At 42.5% G+C, this 12,500-nt stretch overlaps 1 protein-coding gene across 6 annotated transcripts in view; it reads left to right on the forward strand.

Annotated features, from left to right (window-relative positions):
- Nucleotides 1-12,500, forward strand: part of LOC137436580 (14-3-3 protein beta/alpha-1) — a 49,691-nt gene that overhangs the window by 35,550 nt on the left and 1,641 nt on the right. For all 6 annotated transcript variants that reach the window (XM_068130504.2, XM_068130503.2, XM_078786575.1 and 3 more), the window contains exons 4-5: nt 4,629-4,792; nt 8,169-8,264. In XM_068130504.2, the coding sequence (XP_067986605.1) occupies nt 4,629-4,792; nt 8,169-8,264 (260 nt within the window). The remainder of the gene's footprint in view (nt 1-4,628; nt 4,793-8,168; nt 8,265-12,500) is intronic.

Raw genomic sequence — 12,500 nt, forward strand, 5'->3', positions numbered from 1 at the left:
AAGTTCTGGTGTGTGATGGAAAAGCTGATGGAAAACGTGAAAGATGAGGAAGTTGTTGTGGTAGGAGGAGACCTAAATGGCCATGTGGGAAGGAGTATGGACGGTTTTGAGGGAGTTCATGGGGGTTACGGATATGGTATGAGGAATGGACCCTGGTGTTGGGCGAGCGACTAAGGTGCCGGCTTAGGATCCTAGGATCCTGGGTTCGAATCCCGGTCGATCGCTGAATTAACGCCAGGGGGGTTGACTCAGCCTGTCATCCTTCCGAGGTCGGCTAATTGAGTACCAGTTCACTGGTAATTCCCTGTTTGTCGTTAAAGGCGGCAAAAAGGGTTGGCGTCAGGAAGGGCATCCGGCCGTAAAACATTGCTTCAAAAAGGGGACCAAAAAACAACAACAACCACGGTTCCCGAAAAAGGCCAACCCCCGCTTTGCGGGGAAAAATGGCCTCTAAAGGTGGTTATTTTTATATATAATGGAGAAGGTGAAAGGATTTTGGGGTTTGCTGATGGATCTGGTTTGTTGATTTGTAATACTCAGTTCCAGAAAGAGGATAATAAGCTTGTTACATACACGTCAGGTGGGTCGACGACAACCGTTGACTACCTGATGGTGCGTAGTCGAGATTGGGGGGCACCTCCGGGCCACAACGGTTATCCCGGGGGAGGAGGCTGTTTCACAGCACCACTTGGACAACCAAGTAATACTTGGTGAAAGGTGCGAGGAGAGCTCGGCGGGTGAAGTACCAACCGAGAATGAAGGTGTGGAGATTGAAAGAGGTGACAATGAGGGAGGCATTAAAAGAGAGGCTGAGTATGGCAGAGGATGATGTGGTTGAGCTTGAAATTGGTTGGATGTCAATCTATCTATAATTCCAGTAATCTCTGTACGTTTGTACGTTTGTACGTCTGTACGTCTGTACGTCTGTACGTTTGTCTGTGACCGCTGTTTCTCGACAACTACCGGTCCGATATACTTGAAACTTGCCAGGTATATTGCTGGGGACCCGAGGATGTGCCTTTTCAAGGTTTGAAATTAATCGGACAAGTACTTACCGAGCTATGGCGATTTAGCCGTTCGCCGTTCGCTTTGCCGTTGCGAATGGACCAAACCATTCATGTAAATAGAGGGGGGGGGGGGGTTCTGTGGTCGTTCGCTTTGGCTTTGCGAATGGACCAAACCATTCATGTAAATAGAGGGGGGGGTTCTGTGGTCGTTCGCTTTGGCTTTGCGAATGGACCAAACCATTCATGTAAATAGAGGGGGGGGGGGGGGTTCTGTGGTCGTTGCGAATGGACCAAACCATTGTTTTTTTTTTGCAGTTTTTTTTTTTTTTGCAAGGAACGGGCACCCACGTACGGGCACGTCCTAGCTTATATATAGTACGGGCATGCCCTAGTGAAAGATAATGTTGGGAGCCGTTGGTGAGGTATGTGGATGGACAAAAGGACCACCGAGGCACTCAGAAACATGGTGGTGGGATGATGAAGTTGGAAAGAGGATTGACGAGAAGAGGAAGAAGTTCAAGGAGTGGCAGAAGGCGAAGGGTACGGGGGCAGAAAAGGTAGAACATGAAAGTTTGAAGGCAGCCAAGAAGGCTGCAAAGAAAGACGTAGCAAAGGCACAGGAGGCATGTAGGAAAATGGTCAGAGAATGCTTGCATTCAGAAGAGGGTCAGAGAGCGGTATTCAGGATTTCAAAGCAGATAGCGAAAGAGAGGTGCAATGTGATGGGGGTGAGTTGCTTGAAGGATGAAGTGGGCCAAATCGTTGTGGACCCAGATGCAATTTAAGGAAGATGGAAGAGATATATGCAAATGCTGTTGAATGCAGAGAATGAATGGGGTGGCAACATCGAGAGTAACCCAGTTTTAGGACCGGCAGAGAAGATAACTGAGAAGGAAGTTGAGGAAGCGATAAAAGCAATGAACCAAAATCGAATCTGCTTGTTCTTGTCACCTACCCAACCCATCCACCAAGTTGGCTTAATTGTTCCGCAACTTTTTGAAATATCCTGCTACATATCGTTTTGGCCCCACCTCTCAATGGTGATGAATCGCTTAAAAAAAAAAATTAAGAAGTTCTCATCTCTGGATCCTGATTTGGTTTTTCACCAACATCGAATCTCTTTGTCCTTGTTACACACACACCCAACCTGTTCAAGTTTTGTTTGAATCTGTCCACAACGTTTTGAGATATCATGCTCTCAGCCACATGGTGAAAACATAACCTCCATCCACCTTCAGTGGTGGAGGTAAAGAGGAACTCTTTCTACAGATCCCAGGTAAAGACTGCATTGCCACAGAGGCAACACAGTTTTTGCCACCATTCCTATTACAAGGGCAACACCAGGTACATCAGTCAAGTTGTGGCACTGAGCAACAGAGGGAATTCAAATTAGCAGCTGCAAAATTACCATTCTGAAGAACTGACTCGTGAAGTCTTTATTCCAGCTCTGCTTTTTTGCAGCATCGCCTCCACCTTCCAAGATGAGAGAATTTTTAAACATGTCAACTGAAGAGTTCTGGTAGAGGAGGGAAAAAAATATTTTAGAAGCTCTTGATTATTTAACTCCAGCTGATAGCACACCTGATTCCGAAGGATTCCACTTTCCCCACAGCATCGAGAAACATGCTACCCTGAGCGAAATGTTTGCAGCAGCCTAATTCGAGAAAATTGATGCAGGGCCTACAATAAAATTTCCATGGCCACAAAGTTTTGATCACCTCACCATACAGAGTTCTGAAAAGCTGGTGCCATCTCACCTGTGTAATTTTCTAACTTGGGTAGTAGGAGGGTTGATTGAGCCCCACTAGGGAGCCTTTGTCCATGTTGAAGACTCTGATCTTCACAGGAGGATGCTGAATATCACACAAGATATCATGTATGTGGAATCACGAGGCAGGAAGCAAATAACAAAATGTCTTACTTGCCATGTAACGGTGAGACACCTAACTGGTTTTCCTCGTTCAATGGTTTAACTTCTTGTTCTGCACCCATTGTTGGCCTCGAGTATGAAACTGTTTTGGGCCCAAGTAATTATTTTTCTTTTTTTTTTCTTCACTTTCTGCTTTTCCTTGTCATTTAATGTTCTTGCAGCATGTAACATTTCATTGATTTATTTTGAACACATTTCTCATCAATGTGCAACAATCATCAATTTGTAAGTGAGAACGTAGCAAACATTGCTTAGCACTTACTTACACATTACACTATACCCCTGCCAAATATTAGGAAATCCCAAGGTGTGGACTCTGGAACTCAAACTGAAGCCTTTTGATCATCTTGGCCTATGGACTACCAATCCTATTCAACATATCTGCTGTTGAGGGCATTGCCATTATAATTGCAAGGCTCTGCCCTGTAATCGTAGAGCCATTTCTTATAAGGAAATGAGTGAATTGTTTTATTTCGCTTCTTGGTTTGAGCCATCGTTGGCTTGATTGGATTCAATCGAGAGCTTTGTGTAACCCCAGCGAAGAAGTTGAATGCCTCGTTTCTTCCAGGCTACGGTCACACGAAAGGTGTGGCATGTAGCTCCTTCCTGAGAAATGTGTGCATGGGCACCTTCTCATGCCTTCTTTGAAAAATGCTAAAACTTCTCTGAAAATTGTACCTTGTACTCTGGAGACCAAACATTGGCAAGGTTTTCAACAAACAGCAAGTCTCTTAATTTTTGTTTTGTCTCCCCCTCTCTCACTCTTCTCTCCTGCCAAATTGCTCTCAGTACCATAACACTAACATCTCTATACTTTTACTGTGTGCTGAAGACATGGGGGCAGAAGGTCGATGTCTTTTCAAAGGGGAATAGATTGTTGAAAACCATACTTGGAAGTACACAGTCAATAGTTGTTATCACAACTATAAAATAATTTTATTCATACTTGGCCAGATGAATTTCTAAATTGCAATATGCACTACATGCAAGCCATTGAGGATTCTATTGAACTGTTCTTTGCCCATGCAGAGATGAACTATCCTGAATATTTAAAGGTGTGTGTATTTGGCAAGTAGGGTATATCTATATATATATAAAATATTAAAATGCTGTACTAACTGAAAATAATCTTCCCAGCAATGGATGTTCAGGTGAAGTAATAAATTTCCTGCATTTTTTTTTTTTCACAGATTTTTTTTTGTTACAATTTGGACAAGATCACCCCCAAAATGCATATTTTGACATCAATTTTTCAATAATTCCCAGGGGAACATGCCCCCGGACCTCCCCTACAAAAGAGTACTATTTCTTTTTTTTAAGAAAAGAATTTTTAAAGAATTTATTTTCTATATATATATGTGTGTGTATATTATTTTCTTTTTATATATATATATTTTTTATTAAGACAATTTGTTTTGGGTATGCTGTGCTGTAATTGGTTTCCATATGGGTGAACTGTCATTAGTCGTTTTTGCTTTAGGTCTTTAATATCTAATTCTAATCTGTGGTAACTGATAGAAGACATATCTGCCTGATGTATTATGACCATCTTGGAAAATCCATAAAGTAGAAACACCAAAATATTAGAATTGGCGTATTCTTTGCATTGGTCGGTTGGTTTGTTTGAATGTTTGCATTCTTTGCAGTGACAGTGCCTTAGCGATTGCTTTTTTGCCATTTCTGTTTCTCAGAAATTGTGACCAGTTCGCAGGGTTCATACCAAGAGGCGTTGGACATTAGCAAGCTTAATATGAGCCCAACGCACCCCATACGCCTTGGGCTCGCCCTAAACTTCTCTGTCTTCTTCTATGAAATTCTCAATTCTCCAGATGAAGCTTGCAAACTGGCAAAAGTGGTATGGTGATGTAAGAAATGTCATCGATGTCTCATTTTAAAGCTTTGAGGAATGCTGTGGAAGTGGTCGTATAGTTGGTGTATAGACATGGAATTAAGTTTTTTATTAACATTAAACTTGTAAGTGATTATCTGATTCCTGGACATCACAACCTGCAAACCATAAAAATAGATACTGGTTGCTCAACATCCACTATAAATATCAGCAAAGTGAATATGACAAATGATCCTAAATTGACTTGTTTTGGGCAAAAAAAAAAATAAAAACCCCATACAAATTGCTTTATGTATTCCTTATTCTTACATGATTGACTGAAGTAACAGGAAATGTCTATGAAAAGTTTCAAAAGCTGAAAAGTTGGTCCTTTTCACCACACCAACCCCGAATGTTTGCATGCCCATTCGCTCACTCGTTTCTCTTCCGAACCTCCTCTTCCTTAACTTCTCCCCTTTTTAACGCCTCTGAACTTCCCTTTCTCCGTTTCCCTCAATTACTTTCTCCTTTCTCCTTGCTTGTGTGGTGTTGGGCTAGCGGCTAGGGTGCCAGCTTAGGATCCTAGGATCCTGGGTTTGAATCCCGGTCGATCGCTGAATTAACGCCAGGGGGGTTGACTCAGCCTGTCATCCTTCCGAGGTCGGCAAATTGAGTACCAGTTCACTGGTAATTCCCTGTTTGTTGTAAAAAGGCGACAAAAAGGGTTGGCGGCAGGAAGGGCATCCGGCCTTAAAACATTGCTTCAAAAAGGGGACCAAAAAACAACAACCACGGTCCCCGAAAAAGGCCAACCCCCGCTTGCGGGGAAAAATGGCCTCTAAAGGTGTTTTTTTTTTTTTTTGCTTGTGTACATACAGTGCATTCAGAAAGTATTCAGACCCCTTCACTTTTTTCACATTTTGTTATGTTGCAGCCTTTTGCTGTAATCGTTTAAATTCATTTTTTCCCTCATCAATCTACACTCAATACCCCATAATGACAAATAGTGGGGCGGCTTAGCCCAAATATTCAAAAGAATTGTGCATTTTGTGAAACAAGCACCAAATTTGGCACAAATGTACATTAATATGTTGCGAACATTTTCAGATATTGGGCCACTTGAAATTCCATAATTTTTTTTTTCAAATTTCGTAATTTCAAATTTTTCGGGTCACACCGTCACAATTTCGGTCTTCGAGGCCGGCCGATAGGCAAAGTGTGACCGGAAGGGACGAGGTTCTCCTGACCACGTGGCCCTCGATCTGGGAAGCGAGAGGCGTTCCATTAGTGGACGCGCCCCTCACGCCCGACTTTTGGGCGGCCCCGGCAGGCCGTTTGTTTTGACGTTCCGTGACAGGCCCCGCACCCCCACCTCCGGGCCGACCGGAAGCTTGTGCTGAGTACATCATACCTGAACAACTCAGTGAGGCAGAACACAGCAGTGCACACCAGGGTGACCCCTTCAGTGCATAAACCAATTAACCTGTCCACTGCAGGGCATATAGAAATGAAGTTATTTTCTGCATATAATAATAATATAAGTTCAGTTCTCTATAACAATTTCTGTTATCACCACTACCACTACAACTACCACTACTACAAGCTTTGTCTGGAATTTTGTGGACAAACAGACATACAGACAAGCTGGGATCAAAACATTACCTCCTTCCACCATTGAGTGTAGAGGTAAACATCATGGAAATTATATCATGCCCTAGATTTAATTCATGCTTACCCGTGTATTTGCTTCACTGGTTCACAAGGTCTTTTGCATACATGTAATTCAGACTCTCGTCTTCATTGCTGACCACACAATGTTCGCAACATATTAATGTACATTTGTGCCAAATTTGGTGCTTGTATCACAAAATGCACAATTCTTTTGAATATTTGGGCTAAGCCGCCCCACTATATCGGCCGGCCTCGAAGACCGAAATTGTGACGGTGTCACCCGAAAAATTTGAAATTACGAAATTTGAAAAAATTTGAAAAAAAAAATTACGGAATTTCAAGTGGCCCAATATCTGAAAATGTTCGCAACATATTAATGTACATTTGTGCCAAATTTGGTGCTTGTATCACAAAATGCACAACAGGTTTGCTATGCTGCTACACTAAAAGAGAAAACAGGATTTTAGAAAATTTTGCAAATTTATTAAAAAGAAAAAAACTGAAATATCACATTGACATAAGTATTCATACCCTTTGCTATGACACTTGAAATTTAGCTCAGGTGCCTCCCATGTCTCTTGATCACCTTTGAGATGTTTCTACACCCTGATTGGAGTCCACTTGTGGTAAATTAAATTGATTGGACATGATTTGGAAAGGCACACACATGTCTATATAATGTCTCACAGCTGACAATACATATCGTAGCAAAAACCAAGCCATGAGGTCGAAGGAACTGCCTGCAGAGCTCAGACAGGATTGTGTCGAGGCACAGATCTGGGGAAGCCTACAAAAAAAATTCTGCTGGATTGAAGGCTCCCAAGAGCACAGTGGCCTCCATAATTCTTAAACGGAAGCCTCTCCTCGGTGAAAGACACATGAAAGCCCGCCTGGAGTTTGCAAAAAAGCACCTAAAGGACTCTCAGACTGTGAGAAACAAGATTCTGTTGTCTGATGAAACCAAGATTGAACTGTTTGGCTTGTCCTGGCCACTCAGGTGGAAAGTCTCGTCTGCCGTCTCGTCTGCTCGCATACATTCAACTCTGCTGGCTGTTCCTTCGACCTCATGGCTTGGTTTTTGCTCTGATATGCATTGTCAGCTGTGAGACCTTATATAGACAGGTGTGTGCCTTTCCAAATCATGTCCAATCAATTGAATTTACCACAGGTGGACTCCAACCAAGGTGTGGAAACATCTCAAAGATGATCAAGAGAAATGGGAGGCACCTGAGCTAAATTTCAAGTGTCATAGCAAAGGGTATGAATACTTATGTCGATGTGATATTTCCGTTTTTTCTTTTTAATAAATTTGCAAAACTTTCTAAAATCCTGTTTTCTTTTTGTCATTATGGGGTATTGAGTGTAGATTGATGAGGGAAAAAATGAATTTAAACGATTTCAGCATAAGGCTGCAACATAACATGTGAAAATAGTGAAGGGGTCTGAATACTTTCTGAATGCACTGTAACACGCAGGGAGTCATAAATACTTCTTGAGGAATTGCATTGAACTCTTGTTCTTATCAGCCTCACTGTTCCCAAAGGGATGGGAGAGGCTAGTGTGTCCGTATGTGTCCGCACCTAGATAAACTTTAACATGGTGCCACTGGGTGGCCTATTTTAATACAGCACACCCTGTGTGTGAAAGGTCACACTCAGTTGAGGGTATGCATTGCTGAATGTTGTCTTTTTTTCATTGTAATACTGATGTCTATTATTACTTTTAACTACAGGCTTTTGATGATGCCATTGCTGAATTGGACACGTTGAATGAGGATTCGTATAAGGACAGCACCCTCATCATGCAGCTGCTGCGAGACAATCTCACAGTAAGGGCTTTAGCTTGTTTGAAAATGGGGGTAGATGGGGGAGGTGTGTATACCTTACCAACTCACCAGATGCCTTTGCCACTTATTTTCATTGTTTTTGTTGTATTTTTGTTTTTGTTTTCTAACCATCACTAAACTTATTATCAAATATCAAAGAAGGAAACTCCAACGAGGGAAAATTGGGAGCAGGGATTTGGTGGGGTTAACAAGGGTAGAATTGGTTTGGAGGCAATCTGAGATGGTGGTGAGCAACTATCATGAAGATCTGGAGGGAAGAGTGAGATTGAAGACTGATGTGGAAGTTGATTCTACAGGTGGGAAATAAGAGGAACAAAAGAGTGGATGTGAGCAGTGATCCTGGATTTAGGTAATTTCACCAGAAAGGGGTTGTTGGTGGAATGTGTGCTCTGCAGAGACCTGAGGGGAGGGACGGGTTTGGGGAAAAGGCACGGAAAGAGCAGAGGGTGCAAGACCAGAAAGGAGGGTTTGCCAGATGGTTCTTTCGGCTAGGCTAGTGAGTGTGGGTATTGGCAAGATTGAAAGACATGTGATACGTTTTATGGTAAATACTCGGGGTTGAATAATTTCCGGCAAAATTTTTCAAGAGGATATTGTTTATTCCATAATACATGTAGCTCAGTGACCAAAAGAAACCTCAATTTCATTCATTTTCAATTTGGGCTGTAACAACAAAATGTAAAAACAAGTATAGATACATTAAAAGTACACCGCCCCCATGCCAAATAAATAAATATCCTCCAGCGCGGCATTGCCGGGACGCCTTCGGCAGCTCGTATAAACTGTATTGGGAGGTAGAGGTGTACAATAATTGATTAATTGCATTATTAAAATCAACAAATAATGATCATACAATATTTTATTAATCAATTCGGCTAATAGCATACATAAACCACCGTTGCTTCACCTGAAGCTGTCACTTTTTGATAATTAAATAAGTCATGAATTGAAAAAATTAAATAATTAATTGATAAATCAATGATTAATTAATCGATTAATTGTTTAATCAATAAATCTAAAATATCCTTTATAGCCACATCACTTGGTCACTGTCGTGTCCAAAATATCAGCTACCTAGCTCAAAAGGTGCCTGAGATATTGCCCAGATGAGAATGAAAATAAATAAATGATTAATAAATAAATAATTATAAAATAATTAAATAACTAATCAATTGGTTAATAGAGTACTTAAACCACTACCGTTTCATCCAAATCTAACTTTGAAAAAAATAATTGAGTAATCAATCGAATAACTAAATAATTAATCGATTAATTGATTAATTAATAAATCAAAAATAGCCTTTACAGTCAAATCACTGAGTCTTTCATCGTCATGTCCAAATATCAGCTTCCTAGCTCAAAAGGTGCCTGAGATGCTGCCCAGAAGAGGAAATAAATAAGTAATTAATTGATAATAATTAAGTAACGAATCAATTAATTGATTAATCCAAAAACAAAATAATACTGTTTTTGACAAAGTATTTGCTCACTATTGTGCCCAAATTCCAGCTTCCTAGCTCAAAGGATGGCTGAGATATCGCCCTCAAACAAACAAGAAAACAACCGGAGTGAAAACTGAGTACTCCCTTTCAGTGCACGTCATTGCCGAGCCCCCTTCGGTACCCGGCAATGATGTTATGCAGCGCCTGGAGATGGCATAGGAAAGGAGCGGTGTACAAAAAAAAACAGTTAACGGGTGTGAATACTTTCTGAAGGCACTATATATATTGTCGCGCGATTGCCCCTCTGTTAAGACCGGGAATCGCGGATGGCCAAAACGAGCTTTAATGGAGGCGTTTATCCCAATTGATGGTGGACCAATACACGAGCCGGAATGAACTATGCCGACTTACCTTCACGGCCGCAGGCGTCTTCAACCTGAAATCAATGAATAAATCAACCAAAAACAGATGTAAAATGTACAAGAAATATTTATTACGGAACCCGAGAACAATAGAACGCAGTGATCAAAATTAAATCCTAAATTGGGATGTCCCCGCACAGATTTCAAATACAAGACAAATGGGAGGATATGAAAATAAACGTTTCGTTGTTTGTGAATGCGAGCTTATCTCAGTCTGGCAGTGTCAGGGATCATCTGGCTGGAGCGCGTCGTCCGATGCAGCTCCAGTCGGCGGGAAGTAGGCCTTGTTCCACCCCCGTTCACGCTCCACCAGGCCCACGTACGCCGCTGCATGGCAAACCTCGCCCGTATGCTCGTCGTTCGCACACCAATGCAAGGAAGAGAATCGACTGCGTTCTTCTCTCCACCGTCTTTCGAACTGCTCGTTCCTCCACCAAAGTCCGAAGCAAGAAAAGGCCCAGCGCGAAGGGACAGTCAGGAGCAAGAGGCCAAGGGAAGAGCTCCAGGCAGGAAGGAACCAGGAACAAGAAGGCAAGGGAAGAGCTCAAAATGCCGGCGAGCGAGCGGTTTTACTTGCGGTCTTCTGACGTCACTGGCGCTTTCTCTCCAATCAGCGCGTCGCTTGTTCCGTCCTCCTTCGCGCCCTCCACACTGACTGGCCGAATGTTCGCGCCTTCCGCCCTGGCCGTGGTCTTATTGGCTGGTGGCCAATCGGTGTCGCTCCCTTACCTTCCTTACCCCCAATCACGGGGAAGCTTTTTGTCCCTTCCCCGACCAATCACACGTTCTCCTAGGCGTGGCTATTGCTTGCCTTGCATGATGTTTCTCTTTCCGGTTTGTTTTATCGTCAGTCATTGTAAGGGGGGATTTAATTAATGTGTGCACTAAGGGCCTATCTAATGTCTACAAGAGTGCGTTGCCATAAGGGACACAGGTATGATCACCAGGTCTGACACACAGGGGAATTATCTTAGTCCCTAGAACTATTTATCAGGCCCCATTCCTCGTAATGGGGACGAAGACACACCTTGATCCGACAAACCGGGCTAAACACAGAACTTATTACAGGTGAGATTCTCTAGCACGACAGACAAAGCATGATACCTATTCAGATCTACCTAAATCTATATATGTCGACCCCAAAATTCATAACAATATAAATGTATTGTTGCGTTTGTGGGAATGTCGATCGTTTACAAAGCATGCGTCGACTATTCATGTCATTTAGGGTGTAGTGCATAAGAAATGCCAGTTCAGCTGTGGATCCCCAAATAGGACCTTTTTATATTTATTTTTCCTTTTTCTTAAAGTTTACCCCATATCCACTCCCCTTTACGCCACGTGATTTTGACTGTTGGTGGTGGTGCACAAAACAGCTTTGGAAACTATTCAACCATTTTTCTTTGAAGGACGAAAGTGCAGGAAAAAGGTAGGACAGAGGAAGAAGAGCAGCTATTGGCGGGGAGGTAAAAAAATGATCCTTGCTCGTGGCGTGAATGGCTTATTGAGCTTGTTGGTGTGAGGGACTCTATCTCTACGAACTTTCTGAAGGATTCAGTGTGCATGAAGCAGGTGGACAAAAAGGAAAAGAGCGTATTCTGTGGGAAAAGGTGCTTCTTGGGTCTCTGTTGAAAACGCTATATGCTTCATGCGGTGAACTGGCTTTGCGTACGCTATATGAAGGAGTCGATCTCGATTAACTTCCTGAGTTGAGGGATTTGTTGTGTTGCATGAAGGAGGTTGACGAAAGGAAAATGGATCAAAGGAGAAAGGAATCGCAGAGTGTGACGATTGGTCCATTCACGCTTGTTCCCGCCAAGCCCCGCTCTGACGAGCATCATTAACCTTTGTTCCCGCCAAGCCCCGCTCTGCCGAGCGTCTGAACCTTTGTTCCCACCAAGCCCCGCTCTGGCGAGTATCGATGAAGCTGCTCTTCAAACAGGCCTGAACCCCATTCCATTTCCATCCTCATCTCCTGTTTTATTTGAATTCCCTGCGAGTATATTGGTTTTTTCATTTGCTTCCTTTCCCTTCCCTGGGTTAGATGGAGGGTCTGTCTATGTCATGTTGTGTCGGCCTTTCGTATCGGATGTATGTGGCCTGTGTTAATTCAGTCTGCCATTATTAATTAATTAAGTCCATTCTCTTAGATGATTTGCTTATTGTATCGTTTAGCATTCTTTGAAGTAAATTGTTTGCATTTCATTTTGTTTGATTGACATTTTTCGGATCGGATTGCAAGCCTCCCCTGAGCCACCAGTGTGGTCGTCTAAACTCTAGAGCCTCTACTCCTTGCATTAAACCAAAAGTTCAAGCTTCCAAAAACCGCTTGGTCAGCTTGCGGGCCTCGGCCC

This window comes from Myxine glutinosa, chromosome 11, assembly GCF_964187855.1.
Source record: "Myxine glutinosa chromosome 11, kmMyxGlut1.1, whole genome shotgun sequence".
NCBI lineage: Eukaryota > Metazoa > Chordata > Myxini > Myxiniformes > Myxinidae > Myxine > Myxine glutinosa.